General features: G+C 34.1%; 1 protein-coding gene across 1 annotated transcript; it reads right to left on the bottom strand.

The window, feature by feature from the left end:
* Window positions 1-3027: 3027 nt before the first annotated feature.
* LOC133205244 (apoptotic chromatin condensation inducer in the nucleus-like) lies at window positions 3028-19807 on the bottom strand. The gene is made up of 21 exons (XM_061341010.1): window positions 19672-19807; window positions 17521-17560; window positions 17294-17313; window positions 16991-17084; window positions 16651-16823; window positions 16131-16256; window positions 14334-15365; window positions 13863-13960; window positions 13596-13731; window positions 13152-13213; window positions 12754-12820; window positions 9808-9856; window positions 8894-9045; window positions 8528-8662; window positions 8161-8347; window positions 7321-7562; window positions 6864-6971; window positions 4540-4840; window positions 3746-3849; window positions 3444-3536; window positions 3028-3334 (listed from the first exon to the last, which is right to left on the bottom strand). The coding sequence occupies exons 1-21, from the start codon at window positions 19804-19806 to the stop codon at window positions 3152-3154; spliced, it is 3537 nt and encodes a 1178-aa protein (XP_061196994.1). The 5' UTR covers window position 19807; the 3' UTR covers window positions 3028-3151.
* Window positions 19808-19925: the final 118 nt, after the last annotated feature.

The raw sequence follows: 19925 nt of genomic DNA, 5'->3' as shown, positions 1-19925 counted from the left end.
AGATTGGCGAGCGATTTATCTGTGTCAATTTTTTTTAACTTGACCTTCCCTATGACCTTACATATATCTCCCAATTTTTAAAACCCTCATAAATTAATGTTTTTGGTCCATCTTATATAATTATTCAGAGAATAACTTCATAAAACTCCGTACATGATAGTATCTTACCCAAACTTATGTAAGAGATCAGATATATATATATATATTTTTATGTATGAGAGAATAAGCTAAACAAATATTATTTGGTGTTTATATGGGATGAATCAACACTATATTACATATTGCAAATAAAACTGGACTAAACGTATCAATTATGTATGTGAAAGCACGATGAAATAATTCCTTCTTTCATCGTAATTCATAATCAAATCGTTTCTTTCCACTGAGGTTACATATATAAAACAGCAACACGAGTCCAGCTACAAAGTATCTGAAATTAACACATAAAGCCGTACAAAGAAAAGCCAAGATTAAAGTTAGAATTATCAACTTTAAAGTTGAAAAAGCCAAGAAAAAAATTGGAATTACCAAATTTAAAGTTGGAATTTCCAACTGTAAAGTTGAAATTTTCAACTGTAAAGTTGGAATTTTCAACTTTAAAGTTGCAATTACCAACTTTAAAGCTGGAATTACCAACTTTAAAAGTTGAAATTACCAACTTTAAAGTTGGAAAATCCAAGATTAAAGTTGGAACTTCAAAGCTGAAATTACCAATTTTAAAGTTGGATTTTCCAACTTTAAAGCTTGAATTACCAACTTTAAAGTTGGAATTACCAACTTTAAAGTTGATATTACCATCTTTAAAGTTGGAATTATCATCTTTAATGTTGAAAAAGTCAAGATTAAAATTGGAATTATCAACCTTAATGTTGAAAAAGTCAAGATTAAAATTGGAATTACCAACTTTTAAGTTGGAATTACCAACTTTAAAGTTGATATTACCATCTTTAAAGTTGGAATTATCAACTTTAATGTTGAAAAAGTCAAGATTAAAATTGGAATTATCAACTTTAATGTTGAAAAAGTCAAGATTAAAATTGGAATTATCAACTTTAATGTTGAAAAAGTCAAGATTAAAATTGGAATTATCAACTTTTAAGTTGGAATTACCAACTTTTAAGTTAAAAAAAGCCAACTTTAAAGTTGGAAATACCAACGTGAAAAAAATACGTGGCACTAATACGCTTTCGTACCATTAGCCCCTAGAGTGGAAATGGAAATTTTATAACCTGAATGCAGATCTTCAGGGAGATAGCAATCATATTCCCAAATTAATTTGGCTACTACGTAAAATGCAAAAACGTTTGGGAATTTTCACAGGGAGGGTCAAATTAACGGGGGCCAAAGATCGACTTGATTATACTTTAAAAAACTATATTACCAGAATGCCTCTTACATCTTAGGCAGTAGCCAAATCAACTTCTAGAACAGAACGGAATAGAACAGCATGAGTAATAAAGGAGATTTTATGATATATACATGCATATGAAGGCATTTTCAAATATGACCATATGAACCCTACTTTAGAGCCTGAAGCCAAGGGCCGCAAATTTCACAATTTTGTACAGGGTTAATTATAATCATACAAACAGTTTGACTGCTTGATGTCCAGGATTTGAGGATTAAGGAGGACTTTTGAGTATTGAATCATTTTTTATGGTTTGGGCTTTATGTTATTTTTATGGTTTGGGTTTATATTACATATATATATATATATATATATATATATATATATATATATATATATATATATATGTGTGTGTGTGTGTGTGTGTGTGTGAGGGTGTGTGTGAGGGTGTGTGTGTGTGTGTGTGAGTTACCAAAATTGGTGTAACTGGTTCAGCTATTCAAGTGAATAAGCTGAACCTTAGTTTACCACTGACATATTTCGCATGTCGCACTATGAAGGACAACAGATAGCAATAGGTCACCTTTGATTCAGGTGACCTAAAAATACAGAATGACAGTTTTTTTAATGCATTATTGACATTTGAAAAACAAAACCAAGCTCTAAATCAATCTTTATAAGCTACCCTGGATCGATTTCCTTATAAAAACAGTAGCTTTCATAAACCTTATGCCCATCATCTCAAGCAATAAATTCTGTACAGAAAAGAAAATTAATCCCAAATGAATTCCTCATATTGAATGGATATAGAAACAAAGAAACACACATTTCCAGGCCTTTAATGCTTGGATCATTGGCACGCTTGACACAATTTTTTTCATTAATTAAACCCCCTTTAATATATACATGTAAAGAGAAGATATTGACTTTATTAAATGACATCATCCTAACCAGATACAATATATTCATCCTCAATGGTAACCTTGACCCATTTCTCTTTACATTAAAAAAGAGCAAATCAATAATCATTTCTTTGGGAATTTCAATCATAGGTAATCTTTCATCTCTGATATACTTCTTTTTCAGTAACATTGAGTTTTTAAAATTGTTAAATTCTCCATTCCATGCCTTGCCATTATCTCCTGAATTGGAGTCAAATACATATATTAAAATGCTATAATGACAGCCTATTATGGCAGGTGTAACATTGATCTTTCTAGCACTTGGCGCGTGTTGGGAAAGAAATTAAAACAATTAAAACAACTCCAGGTGGTATTTGTAGTAATGCAGTACTTAACTTCAAATCAATCTCAGCTCTGACAAAGGCATCCAATAAGATTTATTTAATTACAATTCATTAGTGGCCAGTATTATATTTTGTTAATTGGGAGAGGGAGGGAAAGAAGGGCCAAGGATTCCTTTAATGTCAAAAAATATAAAGTTTTTCCAAAACTGATTACTTTTCAATAACTTCTGTTTTTCCATCATTTTTTTTCTTTTTTCCTACTGAAAGTAGAATCATTTATCAATTTTCAATAATCTCTGAATGTCTAAGTGATCATTCAATAGACTCATACTAAATGTCTAATTGCTCATCCAATAAACTCATACTAAATCCAGTCAACAATAATGATTGTCAAACTTAAGATATTGTATTTAAAAAAAAAGTAAAACCTCAACAAATTAAAATGAATTTTATTTATCAAAATGTCACTATGATGTCTGTCAACAGTTGATTCACTAGCCGGAAAAAATAATATGGAGACATTACAAAATAAAATGATCTAATAAAGCTTTAAATTTTCATCTTCTTCTCCCTCTGTCCCTGCTACGGTCGTCGCTTCTGCTGCGTTTCCTAGCCCCCCTATCCCTGCTGCGGCTCCCACTACGGTTTCTGGGGGGTCTGTCTCGACTCCGACTTCTTGCTCTGATTCCCCCCCTCCTACGGTCATCATCCCCTCGCCATGGACTTCTCTCCCTTCTTTCCTGTTAAGTTTACACAGAGACCCCAAATAAGCTAGACATAATCTCACTTAAGTCAATTAAAAAAAAAGCATTGCAAAATATTTGCTCAGAGTCGAACAAAAAATATTACTTGTAATCTCTTAGCTGCGTTTTCTTCTCTCTCTTTCCACATTTTCTCTTGTTCCTCCTTTTCTTCCTGTTTTTTCTTCTCCCGAAGTGATGCCTGCAAAATTTCATATTTTTTCTACAGCATAATCTGGTGCATTGATTTGCAATTTGTCAGCATGAAAAGTGAGGCACTAGTCAATCTGTAAACCTTTTAACTGACAATCCATTCAAACTTAATATGTTTTATGCTGGCATTTTACAATGTATGGCATGAAATATTTATTGGTCACAAGATGTAAATCTTTCTTTATTATCGAATGTTACCTGCTCTTCGGACAGGGGTATCCAGTAAATACATGGAGTCGTTTTTGTCTTCTTAAACAAATCATCCAGGAGCTTTGCTGGGGGTTCATCTTCAACTTTCTGGTCTACAACATAGATTAAAACAAAGAAAAATGATAAAAGTCACTATAAAGAAAAGATATTTATTTTTGGTGATTTTGTTAACAAAGGAAGTTAATTTCTGTCTCAACTATAAGAACCAGTGTCAATAGTGAATTCTTTTTTAACTACTTTATATCAGACACATGTATATAATGGTATACATGTACATACCTGTATATCAATAATCATACACATGATTCTCAGATTTAATTAGCAATTGGGAGTAAACCTAAATTTAATTTCATATGTAATCCTTCCCAAAACTTTTTTCACCACTGGCCCTTAGGCCCTGCAAGTCAAGTAATACAGGACCATCTGGGAAATTAGGAACCCCTCTTTCACATTTACAAACATCAGAATTTCTAATAATCAAAATTGATTATTTACAGGTATTCAAATTTCTTGAAAAAGTAAGTACTGTTTTTCAATCGCAACTTCCTGAGCCTTTCTAATAAGAAAGTTACATTCAAGTAAGTCACCTGGTGAAATCAAAAGTATTTCTTAAAGTTAAGGGTACATTTAAAGAAAAGAAATCTACAGGCCTGTAGACTTAGCAGATTTCAAATTTGCTGGCCCCCAGCCAATTTTACTGGCCTTGGACCTCAGACCTGTCATTTTGGTAAGGCCTGCAATCATTTTTTGTTCTGTACATATATATCCTTTTAAATGAATACCTCTTCGGTCTCTCCTATTATCTTGTTCCCTACTCCGGGCCCTGCCTCTCTTGGGTGACCTTGACCTACTTCTCCCTCGTCGAGGACCCTCCTCCCTTTCCTGTGACTGTCTAATCTTGTGTCGGTCCCATTCCCTCATAGGTGGTGTCCTGCGCCTCTTTTTCTCCTCCTCTTCCTTTTTCCTAGCCTCCCTTCGTGCTTCCCTCTCAGCTCTTTCTTTTTCCTCCCTCTCCTTTCTGGTGTCCTGCTTCACCTCCTTGGTTATTACAATGGGTTTGTCTGCATTTTGGAATCGTTCCAGCTGAAAAAAAAAGCATCAGTGATGTTCAATGCTCCATAATATTTCAATTAAAACTCCTTATTGCTGTATACTTATACTACTTTTGAACACAAGATGATGCAATACTGTATAGGGGGAAAATAACTTGCGGCGTAAATATTCGCTATATTCACAGTGTTAATAAATCCGTGAATTCAAGAAACAGTGAATAAGTTTTCAATATTTTTTTTGGAAATCTTAGTATAGGCTACAATAGGTATATTTATGTTCAGTAGTCATTTAGTAATTACGAATGGTATTTGTCATTCAATTATTTTAATTATTACGCTTTACTTACATCAGCAGATAAGCTATTGTTTATTAGTTGTTTTAATAGCCAATGCTACTTGTTTGATCAATGAAAACACGAGGGTCGTAGGTTTTGATTACTGATTACCCATGCGTAACTAACATTACATCCACATTTTTTTTTTTTCGACATCTGGGTTTAAGAAAAAAAAGAAAATATTCAAATAACTTTCGGTTTTCGCTGCGATGTGTTTTTCCGTTGGAAAGAAAATATTTGGGTGTACATGCACTCATTGAAGTATCATACAGAAAAGTCCTTTGACATTTATAGTCAAAAACGTTTAACAGCAATTGTTTTGATTGATTGTAATTTACAATCAATCAAAACACTGAGAACATTATTAAACTTATGAAAATAAAAGTTAGGAAATCCAAACATTACACTAGGTGGTTTATATTTGATATTTATGTGTGACTGATTGGAAATAATTCTCCAAAATAACACCCATTTATGTATAAAATAATCGAAAGTAATCGAAAAAGTAATTATAATTACATTGAAAATTTTAGCTGTAATCGATTAAATTACGATTGCAAGTAATCAAAAATCTCTTTGATTACAGATTACTGTCCATTACTTGAAAAAAAGTAATCATTACAATCAATTACGATTACTCGATTACGATTACCCCATCCCTGATTGTAAATTAATTACCAAATCTAACCACTTTATTCAAACCTCCTTGAGTATTGTTTATGAAATGAATTCATAATGATGATAAATGTCTTTCTGGCTATACTGGATACAGAGAAGGGAGGTAGCTTTTATTAGTCCCCTACCGGTGAAACCGGAGGGGACTATAGGTTTCCTCTGAGTCTGTCCGTCCGTCTGTCTGTCTGTCTGTCCGTCTGTCCCTCTGTCTGTCTGTCTGTCCGTCTGTCCCACTTGGTTTTCCGCACTTTTTTCCTAAACGCTTGCAGATATTGAGCTGATTTTTGGTATGTGAGTGTACCTTGATGAGTTACAGATCAAGTTTGCATTTCATTCCGCTTCATTGATTTCTGATGGAATTACGGCCTTTTCAATTTTTAGGGGTTTTCCGCAATTTTCTTCTAAACAAACGCTTGCAGATATTGAGCTGATTTTTGGCATGTGACTTAACCTTGATGAGTTATAGATCAAGTTTGCATTTCGTCCCACTTCAATGATTTTTGACTGAATTATGGCATTTTCAATTTTTAACGGGAACCAGATTACACTTGCCGGTAGGGGACTAGTATTGCTAATGCAATACTCTCAGAATGCTTGTTTTATATCAATTCCGTGAATTCTTTGATCAATGTCGGAGGAGAGAAAAACGTGAAAATTACAACCCGTAAAATTAACCCCCTAAACAGTACATAAAATGAAGAATTCTTTCACAAATAATGAGTTCTACATCTTTATACAGTCAAACTCATTATCTCGAAATTGAATGGACCAAGAAAAAACTTTGAGACATCAGAAGATTTGAGATATGGGGTCGAAATACATAAAAAAGAGCAGTTGGGACTTCGAACTTGCTTTGATATATCCATGGTATTTGAGATATCTATGTTCGACATACAGAAGTATAAGTGTAATTCGACACAAAATTTGTTGCTTACAAAGTTGGTGTAAACTTTGATTTTTTAACCTCTACACATGACTGCTCTAATACAAAGTCTAGTGCAATACATACTGACAAGTGTAAATACAGAATTGTTAAATATGTACCTCCTCCTGAGAAGCGTACTCCACTCTGAGAACTTTGGGATTAGATGATGGCCACTGGGTTCCATGGAGGGCTGTTCTTGTTGCCGTGGCCTCCTCTTCCTTTTCATACTGTAAGTTTTAAAAATTATTAATTAAAAATAATTTTATCTTCTCCACATTTCCAATTTAATAAATTACTGGCAATAAATTATCGAATAAGTGGGGTACTGTATAAAAACTTATTTCATCGTATTCAAAATTTAACACACTTAAAAAGGTCAAGGACTATTTAGTGCAATCATGAATTAGGATCATCAGTATTTCTGTGTAAACTTTCATATAAAATTATATTTTGGGGGTTAGTTATTCATTAAAGACAAAAGAATTGTGCCAAATTTGATTCTCATTAAGCAGTAATTTTCACCGAACACTGATATTCATAGTAACGATATTTACTGAACTGTAATAAACAACTTACAGTTACAATACAATGGGATTTGATGTTGTCAATCCAGAAGCCATTTTCCACCAAGTTTCCAGTTCTCTTCAGTAACTCCTTCAACTGGTTCAGGGTGAAAGGTCGCACCAGGTTTCTGATGTGTACCACATTGGACACTGGATTTCTGGGAGGAGATGGGCTCCTTCTGGCTGCTGTTGGTTCATCTGGTTCTATCAATGGTTTTGGTCTACTGATTTGTCTAATGATTTTTGGTTCTGTTTCTATCAAAATATAGAAAGCCAAAAAGAATGAAATATTACTTTCATATGTGAACATATAAATTTACACTTATTATTCTCAATAATTGTTCCTGCACCTGTAAGCACAACCATGTGATTTCCAATCTGAAAACAATAAGAGCCCTTCCCAAACACCCAACAGTTGCCAACTTTTCATAAAGCATATGCATTTTTTTTTCATTTCATCTAAAATTATCCCCTAAGTTAAATTCCCCCTTCTTTTTTAAAAGGCATCGTACTACATGTAAAGATATACAATGAAATCACTAATTTTCGGGGGTTTAATTTTTGTTGTTTTCAAGGTATGAAAAGACCCACAAATTTATGTCCACCATGAAATGTAATTTTTCACATAGATTATTTTTCATAAATTCTTCATCCACGAAAACAAATTCCAATGAACCTATTTTTTTGGCCTCAAACCACAAAACTCTGACCCTAGGAAAATGTGTGATTTTACAGTAAGAGGTTAATAAAATAATGATCCCAAATTTTCCAAGCACCCTGGGCACCTATTGGAGCAAATAGGTAAAGCTATTCCAGTAAAAACATTTCTACTGAGGTGGGTAGCCCCCCTTACTTTTCTCAGGTGAGGATTCCTCTTTTTTCTCCACTTTCCTCGCCGGCTCCTCCTGGTCACCAGTGCCTTCCCCTTGCTCCTCATCTTCACTCTCCGATTCCTTCTCCTTGTTTTCATCTTCATCCACAACCTCTCCCTCTGACCGATCATCCCCTTCATCACCCTTCTCCTCATCTTCTCGCACAACCTATTGAGTCAACATCAAAATAAAACAATGAATTTAGAATTTGTTGACAATTTAACCTTGCTTACACTGAGGCCACAGTTCCTGATTGTTATATAAATCAATGTTTACTGAACGCTTAGAATTGTGATAAACTGAACAGCTTTAAGCTTTCAAGCTCATGGAACTTGATGCTTAACTTACAATTGTTCTTTGAATCTTAATCTCCTGTGGGTTTTCCTCAGGTTCATTTTCCTGATCTGAGATCCTCTCATCTGGAAGATCCAGATCCAGGACTGGCTCAGATATAGGACTGGATTTTATGTCTGGAATCAGCTCCTGTAAAAATTACTGTTTTATAATTTTTAATTGAAGTGTTTAGCATTATTTCTTAAGACTTTTTTTTTATTTACATGGAGAACTCTTTGTAAAATGATACTGGTGTATTTTTTTCCTTTTTTTAAAAAAACTAAATTGATTTTTTTTTTGTTGTTTTAATTAAACAAGGTTTGAAATTCGAATAAAAATATATATGTATACTGCAAAACAATAACATATAGAAGGGAGAACCTTGAGTGACTCTGTACTGAACTCTATACTAGACAGTCTTTTATTCTTGGCCTGGGGGGTAGTGTTACTGCTTGACCTGGCGGATCCCCATTTCCTCTTCCGGGCCGGCTTCTCCTGGGGTTCCTCTTGCTTTTTCTGGTTCTTGTCATCTGCTAATCAGTAAACAATGACATGATTATATATGAATTATGAAGGCATAAAGATCAAAAATCTGGATCATACACATTCAAGTACTTCACTGTCTTTTAAAAATGATACACATATCAATCATTTTGATCCTAATGACCAAGACCTTTCATCAAGTCATTGCAACTGAAAGTGTCTTTTCTTTAATCATCTTTTATTTCTGTGGTAAATGCACATGTATGAAAACAAGAAATTGAAAAGAACACAAAATATTACAAAATGTAAGAACCCTGACTATTTCTGTAATCTTGAACTTCGGTACAATGACCTTAAAATCTAACTATTTACATCCTCTATCAGTAAAGAGGCTGTGATATCAGAAGCATTTAATGTATGGACGATTATTCCTTTTTCACAATGTCAAACATCTGGTTTTAGAGTAAAATTTTGATGGAACCATTTCCAAATTTAACTGGCACTGTATGCCAATCTAATGATCAATTTATTTTGGCAATTATAGTAAAATTTGTCTAATCTCAGTAAACTGGACAATGCTTGATTTATGAAAATTGGTTGAATTAGACAATATATGGATTGGAGGACATTTTGAACGATTGATTTTACTGAAAGGGACTTATACTTAACTTCAAATTAGACAATATTTCAAAATACTCAACGACCAGATTTGACAAGTTATACTGTAATTTTTTTTTATCATAACCTTTTCTCAAAGTAAAGCTGTTGAAAACCCACTTTTTTATTTTAAAGAAAAAATTATGTGCAAAAACCTGATGAGGGAACTGTTTGTTGTTCACTCTTTTCGTCTGTTCTCTCTTCCTGTGAAATATAATGAAATGAAATCCAATTAATCAATATCACCAAAAAAGATTTTTTGTCACACATAACTTTTTCACTCAAATTATTCCAAATATTTCTTTGCATATCAATTTAAACAGCCAAAATTCAAGTCCTTGAAAATTCATAAACTCTGCATTACTGAGTCGATTATGTTTGGTTAAAAAATTTACTTTAATAATGTTTTTCAAATTATCTTTTTTTTTAAATTAGGCTGGTGGTGGCCCCACCAGTCATGCATCAGTGCACACTGTACAAGCATGACTGATCATGACCTGGCCTGCTGCAACAAAAACATCACATGATTACTGAAGCAAAAATACCGCCAATACTTGAGTGCTGCACTACGACTTCTGAACTATGACCTCAGTTAAGGGGTGATGCCAAAACAAACTAGTATTTCCAGCGTCTGATGCTATCTAGTCTACGAGCAATAGGGATGAACAAGAGAAGGGACGTTAAATCGGTGGATTCCCCCAAAAATAACGATAGTGTCCTGGCTTTGAATGTCTGTTAAACGAAGTGAACAATGATACAGTGGGTCATGTCCCAAAAACTTTACTGCATTCACTAGACGAACAATCCAACGAAGACAGGGTCACAAAATGTAGTGTCCCAAATTATCAGTGTCCATAGCTGTTAATAACTATGAACAATCCAACGATGACAGTTGTTATTAACTTAGAAGAATCCAACGATGAGACTGATGTATCCACAAAAGAAGTGGAGTTAACCGTAAAGATTCCAATCCCTGGTGTGGTAGTGGTCCCAAGGTGTAGCCAAAGGGTCCATAGTTGTTAATAACTATGAACAATCCATCAATGAGGCTGCATTGATCCAAAAAAAGGTGAGTAACGGAGATCACTTAATAATCCAAGGATAGGTCACAAAATAAAGTGACAAGAGTTCATAGTTGTTAATAACTATCAACAATCCATCGATGAGGCTGCAGTGATCCGAAAAAAGGTGAGTAACGGAGATCACTTAATAATCCAAGGATAGGTCACAAAATAAAGTGACAAGGGTTCATAGTTGTTAAAAACTATGAACAATCCAATGATGATTTCAGAATTTCTTAATGTTTGCAGTGTTTCTTGAAAATAAACAATCCAATAGCAGATCCAAAATTCATTTCTTGGTTGCTAATCTGGTGGCTTATACTTCAAGTAGATGCCAACAAGGCAGTTAAGTAAACAAATAATCCTGTATTTTTGTGTTTATGACTGGAACAATGAATAAGAATTTGGTAGAGACTGAGAATTCTGGTACAATGAATCCCATTTCACTTTTTTGAAAAAAGTTCACAACATTGAGGTCAATTGCACTACACTTCTTGACTTCTCGGAATATTTTTTTTACACAGAAAATATCCTTCAACAATGTTGGTGTCCACATGTAGAAATCATTTGGAATAACAAATAAATACAAGAAACTATTTACTGTATAAGGCAAAAATGTCCTTCTATAAGATTACACACATTCAAGTTTGTAGGATATAGGAATCTCGTAGCCTAACTCAATATGGACTGCAAGGAGCTGGAAAAATTCAGTCACTGGCTCTACATTTGGCATATCATTTGTTCATTAATTTGAAACAGGATGGTTTTTGCTACAATTACTTCAGTTAAAGTGTCAATATTTATTCTTCGCATCGTATGACTTCCTGTTATTCAATCTTCCAGCTTTTTTAAGAACAGACTCAAAGTTGCATCATAGCTTATACTGTTCGAATATGTTCAAAATGTCAGAAGTTACATTTCAATAACAGCAGCAACTTCTGTATGTATCTTGTGTACACCTTATATATTACGGAGGTGTAGCCAGACAAAACGTTTAATAACGATGTTGCCATGTGGCTTAAGATGTTGCCAGATCTATGTGGCAATTGGCTCGGAAAGCTGGGGCACAGGGCAATGGGTGGCTGTTTAACCCTACTAGGGATTTCTTAGCAGACGGCAGCACAGAGAACCGGGTCATCCACACGTCCTTCTTCTCTCAATGTACTATGCAGTATAAAATCTTACATCTCAGAAAAATTGTACAAAAAAGGAGCATTTTCCCTTCAATTATCTTACTAGCAAAAGAATCTTTACATACACCAACACTTCATTAAATGTATATGTGTATTAGTGAAAACAAAATATGAAATCTGGTCTTTATTAAAACTTCAACATCAAAATATTTTTTAAAAAATTAAAATGTTTTTCTCATTGTACAGTGCAGGAAACTAATTTTGTTACAGCATCGATGCTGATTTGAATGCTTCCTTTGCTTGCTGATTTGAATGCTTCCTTTGCTTGCTGCTTTAATGCTAGTAATCCTTATCCTGATGCTGTTTTATAATTAGGTCAATGCTACCGGAAGTAGCATCATCCTACCGGAAGTAGATAATGAATTTCAGCATTGCCATTTAAAGCAATAAAAGTGCCTTTTACAATTATTTGATCATAATATCTCACTATGTATTAATAATGTGAATACTTTAACCAATATTCTTTCTTTCTTTTTTAATTTTTTACTGAATTAAAACTCATTGATTTTCTGATACTAGTAGGATAATGCTGATTTTATGTAGGTCAATGCTGGTTTTATCCTTTGCTTGCTGATGCTGATCCTGGTAATGCTGTTTTTTAAATGCTGATGCTGATGCTAGCTTGATCCTGATGCTACTAATGCTTATGCTGATGCTGGTTTATGTAACAAAATTAGTTCCCTGCACTGTAACCTCCTCTATAAAACAACAAATCTTTAACAGATCTTTTTTCAGTTATATGTTCTCTGGTTTCAATGATTGAGTTCATAAACAACAGATATTCACAGTGGACCTTTTAGCTCCTTTTCTGTAGTACTCTAGGACAAATTACAGCGATAACACCTACCTTGTCTGTGGTAGATGACACAGCATCTGACGGGATTTCCCCCTCTTCCACCTCCATTGATGTGTCTCTTTAAAAAAGATAACTCCTACTGAACAAACTGATCTTTTCTCTTGAAAGTACATTACAGAAGAAGTGTTAATAACTTGTAGTGGTAGATAAAGGTCACTTCTACAGAGAAAATTTGCACCTCTTAAGAAATGGTAATTGCCATGGACACTATATAATTAGCAACTTTTAATGCAAATATTTGTCCATAGGAAGGAAGCACGGATGGTAGCTTTGGGTATGTACAATTTTTTTTCTTCCTGTGGTATAACAGTAATAAGCAGGCCCGGTACATTATAAATACATGTTTGAATTGTTTGCGTGACTTTTTGCAAAACAATTTTTTTTCTTACCCTATCAGCAAGTCAGACACATCTTTTGTCTGTTTATCCTTTGATGGCTGTTCTTTTGTTGTCTACAATAGAAAAATATATTTATACAGTGTAAATTGAAATCTCTCATTAATGTTTCTAGTTAATGTTCTTTGTTAACCAAACTCTGATCCTGACAAATTTTAACAACAAAATGTCTAAGAACATTTTCTATCATACACCAAGATATTTTGTGCAAAATAAAAATCTTCTTGATGATGCCTACATTTCATAGTATTCTCTGATAAACAACCAGAATATTTTCTGGTTGTTTATTCATTATACAATCTTCTTGTCATGCCAATATTTCTTGGTATTCTCTATCAAACAACAAGAGTATTTTTGTTCACACATATACAATCTTATTGATAATGCCTACAATCTTCTTGAAAATGCCTAAATTTTGCAAGATCTTTAAATATTTACCTTAACCACAGACACTGTGCTGCCTGGCTGCACGGGAGATGTAGACCGAGACCTGCTCCGGAACTTCTTGGGTGACCTTGACCTAGACCTGTCAGACTCCGAGTAGGATGACCTTGATGATGACCTTGAGGAGGAACTGGAAGAAGATCCCGATCTAACATTTGAAGAAAAAAAAGCAATATTTCAAATAGAATAAATTGGTTGATTTTATTTCTGAAACTACATGTATGTATTTGTCCATTTACTTTTACATGCATGTACATGTACCTTGATCTTTTCTTTTGCTTTCCCTTTTGATCATCATCCTCAGTGTCTGAACCAGACGATGAAGAGGATGAGGACTTCTTCCTTGATCTTCCTTCTCTCTTTCCTGAAAAATAAAATTAGCAGATCTTCCTTCTTTTTGAAATCATACACATCAAACAGCAGCGTTTTGAATTTATTTAGAGAATCTTGGTGGAAAGGTTTATTTCCAACAGTGAAGAGGACTGTAACAATGTTTTCCAGCCAAATAACACTTTTTTGGACTACCTGTGTGTGTGTGTGTGGGGGGGGGGGGATATTTTTTATCTCAATTCTATTACTGGGAGATGTAGAATTAAGAAGCGTACCCCCCCCCAACCCCCCACCAGGTAGTTTTTGCTGGAATAGCCATCACATCTTTGAGGAGGTTTTACCTTTTCTTTTCTCTGCTTGCTCTTTCTCCTTAGTCTCTTTCTCATCCTTTTCTTTGGCTACTTTTTCGGTTTTCTTTCTGGCTTCCTCCTTATCTTTAGCTTCTGTTTCAGCCTTTTCTTTTGCTATCTCGTCTGCTTTCTTTTTTGCTTCTTGTTCTGCTTTTTCATTAGCCTCTTTGTCAGCCTTCTCCTTAGCCTGTTTTTCAGCTTTCTCCTTTGCCTCTTTGTCAGCCTTTTCCTTAGCTTCTCTTTCAGTTTTTTCCTTAGCCTCTCTTTCAGCTTTTTTCTTTGCTTCTTTTTCCTTAGCCTCTTTTTCAGCCTTCTCTTTAGCCTCTTTTTCAGCTTTTTTCTTCGCCTCTTTTTCAGCCTTTTCTTTAGCCTCTTTTTCGGCCTTTTCCTTAGCCTCTCTTTCAGCTTTTTTCTTAGCTTCTTTTTCAGCCTTTTCTTTAGCCTCTTTTTCAGCCTTTTCCTTAGCTTCTCTTTCAGCTTTTTTCTTAGCCTCCTTTTCAGCCTTTTCCTTAGCCTCTTTTTCAGCCCTTTCTCTGGCCTCTTTTTCAGCTTTTTCCTTAGCCTCTCTTTCTGCCTTTTTCTTTGCTTCTCTTTCAGCTTTTTCTTTAGCTACTTTTTCTGCTTTTTCCTTGGCCTCTTTTTCAGCTTTTTCCTTAGCCTTTCTTTCAGCTCTTTCTTTTGCCTCCCTCTCAGCTTTTTCTTTGGCTTCTCTTTCAGCTTTTTCCTTTGCCTCTTTTTCAGCCTTCTCTTTAGCCTCTTTTTCAGCCTTCTCCTTAGCCTCCTTTTCTGCCTTTCTCTTTTCCTCTTTTTCCTTTTGGAGCCTTTCTTTTTCTTCCCTTTCAGCTTTTTTCTTTTCCTCCCTCTCCTTTGCTTCTCTCTCTGCTTTCTTTTTGGCCTCTTTTTCAGCTCTTTCCTTAGCCTCTTTTTCTTTAGCCTCTTTTTCAGCCCTTTCTTTAGCCTCTTTTTCAGCCTTTTCTTTAGCCTCTCTATCAGCTTTATCTTTTGCCTCTTTCTCAGATTTTTCAATCTCTAATCTCTTTTCTTCTTCTGCCTTTCTCTTTTCTTCTTTCTCTTTTTGTTGTTCCTAGTACCATAATATAAAAAATATCGAATTAATATCGAAAATATTCACTGTAGACACACTGTTTATGTCATCATGACTACTAAACAAGCATAAAACCCAACAAACAAGATATATATGTTTCTGACATTTTTGAATATTGTTATGAATCAAAAATGAGATATATGTATCTGATATTTTTTACAATGCTCTTATTAATAAAAACATTATGAGGACAAGTGTTTAGTAGGAAAATTATTTGTATCAATAAACATATAGTATACAGATTCTCTAAAGTGGATACATATATATACAGAGGGGTGCCATTGCTTCACTGAACTAAGGTAAGTACATAAATATACATGCACTTAATTTAAATTTTTCTTCTGTTGCCATTCTAAATCTGCTAAACAGTAAGTGTCCCAAACACTAGTCTTGGATGTAGCTTTAGAGGACCCAGACGGTCACCTAGAGACTATTCTACATCCCAAACTAGGAAAAAGTTTATAGTTGTGCTAATACATTTTTTGTAGAGGAAAGGAGATCTATTCAATAAAAAATGCATAACTTTGCACAGTTAAAGTCATTTTTTTTAATTACTAACTGATAAGTTTTCAATTTGAGTTGTACATGTATTTTACTGGTATTTTTGAAACATTATATTTGAACAATCCCAATACTTAATTCCTGTATCCACAACTTCCGTTGTTTTCTCACTTTCCTCTACTATTTCTTTAAGGTCTCTAAAAAAGCACAGCTTTATCTTGTTAATAAGAGTTCTATAAATACCTCTGCTGCAGCCACTTCCTGTGTGGAGTCTCTCGAGTCTCGGGAGGTTTTCCTCCAGCGTTTGCTTCTGGAACTTCTAGAGGATTCTGGACTTTCCTCAACAGTCTGACTGACATTTGGAGTTGTCTGTAAGGCAAATAATATTAATTTTTATTTCAAGAAGATTCATCTAGTATCTCAAAGATTGTCTAGTTCATCAATGCTTTAGATCACAAGAGAAATCTTATCGTGAAATTAAGTAATTATTGCATTTCCGAGATGTCCAAATGAAAATAACAATTCACAATGTATAAGTACAGAGAAAAGTGTCTAATCCAACGCCTGAGCAATTCATTTCACTGTGAACTCTGACATTCATTTTCATTCCCATTTTACTATTTTCCATGCTCATTACACTGTGTAATCTGACACCCTGTCTATTCTGACACAAAATTTGTCTACCAGTGCATGTTGGATTAGACAGGTTTTACTGTAAAGTAATGTAAAGGGATAGACTCCATCAACAATAATGACGTACCACCTTTTCTTTGACATCCCCACCATTGGATGGCTCACCCTTCCCAGACTCTGGAAAGCTTAGTTTGGTAGGTGTCTTTGTCGGACTTGGATCACCAAAACTCTTGGATGGACTTTTCTTGGTTGGACTTGACTCGGACTCATCCTGCGAGTTACCAGACTCTTGACTGTCTTCTTCTGAAAACAAGAAAACAAAAAAAATGTCACATCAAAAAATTATACTTTATAGGTCAACTATGTGGCAGAACACAAGACTTTTACATTAAGAACAAGTTATGTATGCTTTTATGCAAACTTTTTTAAAGCTTTATTTTTACAGTATCAAGCATTGTTCACCTCATTACCTGAAAATCTTTTCTTCTGTTCCACAATTAGTTCCCTTTGTTTGGCCAAATATTGTTTGATGAAGTCATTTTCTATTGCTGCACCTTCCTGTATCTTTTTATAACAATCACTCCATATTAAAACATGGACTTTTTAACATGCAAACAGCACTTTCAGTGGATTATATAATGAATATATCTGAGATTTCCTTCTTATGGGGATATAAACTCTGAGGATAATCATGATTAAGTTTAATGCTTGGAATTCGATCATTATAATTTTTTTTTTTTCAAAAATAGAGAATAACGGAGAATACAAAATACCTTTTGGTTTGGAACTTCATCTAAAAAACAAAACAGAATATTGACGAGTTATAAACCTATTAATTAGAAATATTCATCTCTGTACAATTCATTTGAGTAATTATGGGTAATACTCCCTTAAAAAGAAAACTTATCCTCTGTAACTGTGGAGAAAATCTAGCATTGTGTAGGAAATAGAGGATAAATCTTTAATTTAAAAAATGGTGAATTTTGGTAATCTTTCTTACCAGTTGTTTCTGCATTCTGTAGTTTCTCAAATTGATAGTGCTGAAATATATAAATGTAATACAATAAAAATCATAATTTATAATTGGTTCAAAAGACTAATAAAAACAAAAATTTTAACATAATGCTCATTATTACAGTAAAACACATGTACATGTAGTGCAGCATTTGGGTCAGCGAAATTCACTTTGGTACTGGGCACAGATCCAAATACTTTGTACATGCTGTTGTTTTACGTGTGAACTTATTCACCATTTCTCATTGGCTTTTTCTAAATATATATTTTTTATTTGACCAACAGCAGTCAGGGATGAGAATCTGAAGATTAATTTTAACTGGCCTTTATAGCCAAATGAAAAACCTTCACTTTTTTGCACTGTAATTTTAATACCTTTTGAAATATTATATCCCAAACGAGCTTTTATATCCCTTCTGGGTGAGTGGTCCCAACCTATATAAATCAATTTTTACCAGGTTGGGACCACTCGCCCATATGGAATATAATAGCCCATTTGGTGCAAAAAAAAAAATTATTTTGGCTATAAATATCTAAAATTAGCATCAAGTTACTTATAAAGGAATAACATTTGGTTAACACGTTTTTCTGGGTAGACAGACATCTCGACCCAACGACACCTCGGCCCGTGACGTCTGACACCTCGGCCCTGACAGGTCGGCCCAAGATTATGGACACGTCGGCCCATATATAAAAGACACCTCGGCCCAAGCGAAATTTTATGATAGAAAAAATTAATCCAGTGTCTAAATTGTTATTATTATCGATGTTATTATTCTTTCTGACTGTCAAACGATTTTTTTAAAAAAATCAAGGGGGGGGGGTCTATAATAGAAAATTGGTTAACTTCCCTAAGCAAATCAGATCAGCACGTCCTTAACTATAACATCTATCTCTTTTGAAAAATCCCTAATATATACACTTAAGTGGAACTATAATATATATCAATATTCTAATGATCTTGACCTTCTATAAGAATTGCTGGAATTTTATCGTAACATTTTGCATTATTTCTCTGACGATCTGAAACATCTGATTTTATTGTTTACACTTATGTCAGTATAAATAATCGTATTAAAAAATGAATAGTTTAAGTACGTAAAATAATTGCATTATTGATCTGAACTTCATCGTATGTTTCATCATGCTCATTGATTTAAAATCATAGTTTGATAAAGATAGCTAAAAATAAAATTAAAAAAAAATCAGGGCTCGAAATAGTTTTTAATGTAAGTGGAATTCTTCAGAAATAAATGGATGTAATTAAATGTTCTGAATGACTAAACCTGCTCGTAATTATTCCCTCATTGTCGCCAATATGACACGCACTGGAGACTCCAAAGGATGCACGGCGGCATCTTGTTTGTTTAATAAAATAATAATTATTTTTTTATTCCTTGATTATCGTCAATCATGCAGCTTGTGGGAGGTCTTTTTATTACTAAAAATAATCTTGATCGTTTACTTTTTTTCGGTCAAAATTTTATTGAAGTCGCAGATTGGAAATGTATAATACTTCTTTATAAAAGTTTGCTTGGGCCGAGGTGTCTTATGTATGGGCTGAGGTGTCTTAAATTTTGGGCCGACCAGTCGAGGCCGAGGTGTCATTGGGCCGAGATGTCAATGGGCCGAGGTGTTGTTGGGCCGAGGTGTCTGACATTCGTTTTTCTGTATGCCCACTGTTTAGGAGATTGATCCCGCGGAAGTTCCTAAACTTCTTGGGGATCAATCTAACAAACTGTAGGGGTGCAGAAAAACTTGCTTGCCAAAAGTTATTCCTTTTAAAGTATTTTGATGCGGATTTATGATATTTATAGCCAAAATAAAAAAATTCATTTTTTTGTACAGTAAATTTATATCCCATTTGGGATATTATATCCCAAATGGGCTATTATATCCCATTCAGGCGAGTGGTCCCAACCTGTTAACGCTTTTCCTTCATAAACTTTTGTTATATTATCAATACCATTGGGGAATTATTATATCAAAACCAACTTAAAAATAACTTCTCAATTCCCTAAGTGCACTTTCTACCACAACTACACATAGACCAGTACTTAACGGTCATAAATCAGACAGATCGCACACGTTTCGCTGTGAACCATTTTTACACTCATGTGTTTTATATTAAACGCACCGCTTTAAGTCTCTCTATTAGGTCTTTCTTTGTTCCATTCTTAGGAAGCTTATTTTTGTCGCATTCCTTTTTAAGATCAACAACTCTGAGTTCATGTAGCGGTTTTCCTCCAACGGTAAAATCATCGTCCTCCATGTTTATTTCCAAGCTTCCTCCGGATTTCGTCGGACTTTTCCGTAGAAAATAGGTAAAAAAAAATCATTCTTCTGTAAATCCATTCTAATTGCAATTAAATCACTCTTTGATTGATTATG

The sequence above is a fragment of the Saccostrea echinata genome, unplaced genomic scaffold (genome assembly GCF_033153115.1).
Source record: "Saccostrea echinata isolate AGI-Se365-2 ecotype Australia unplaced genomic scaffold, CSIRO_AGI_Sech_v1 ptg000054l, whole genome shotgun sequence".
NCBI lineage: Eukaryota > Metazoa > Mollusca > Bivalvia > Ostreida > Ostreidae > Saccostrea > Saccostrea echinata.
The sequence above is the reverse complement of the archived record's forward strand: the minus strand, read 5'-3'. Positions and strand labels throughout refer to the sequence as shown.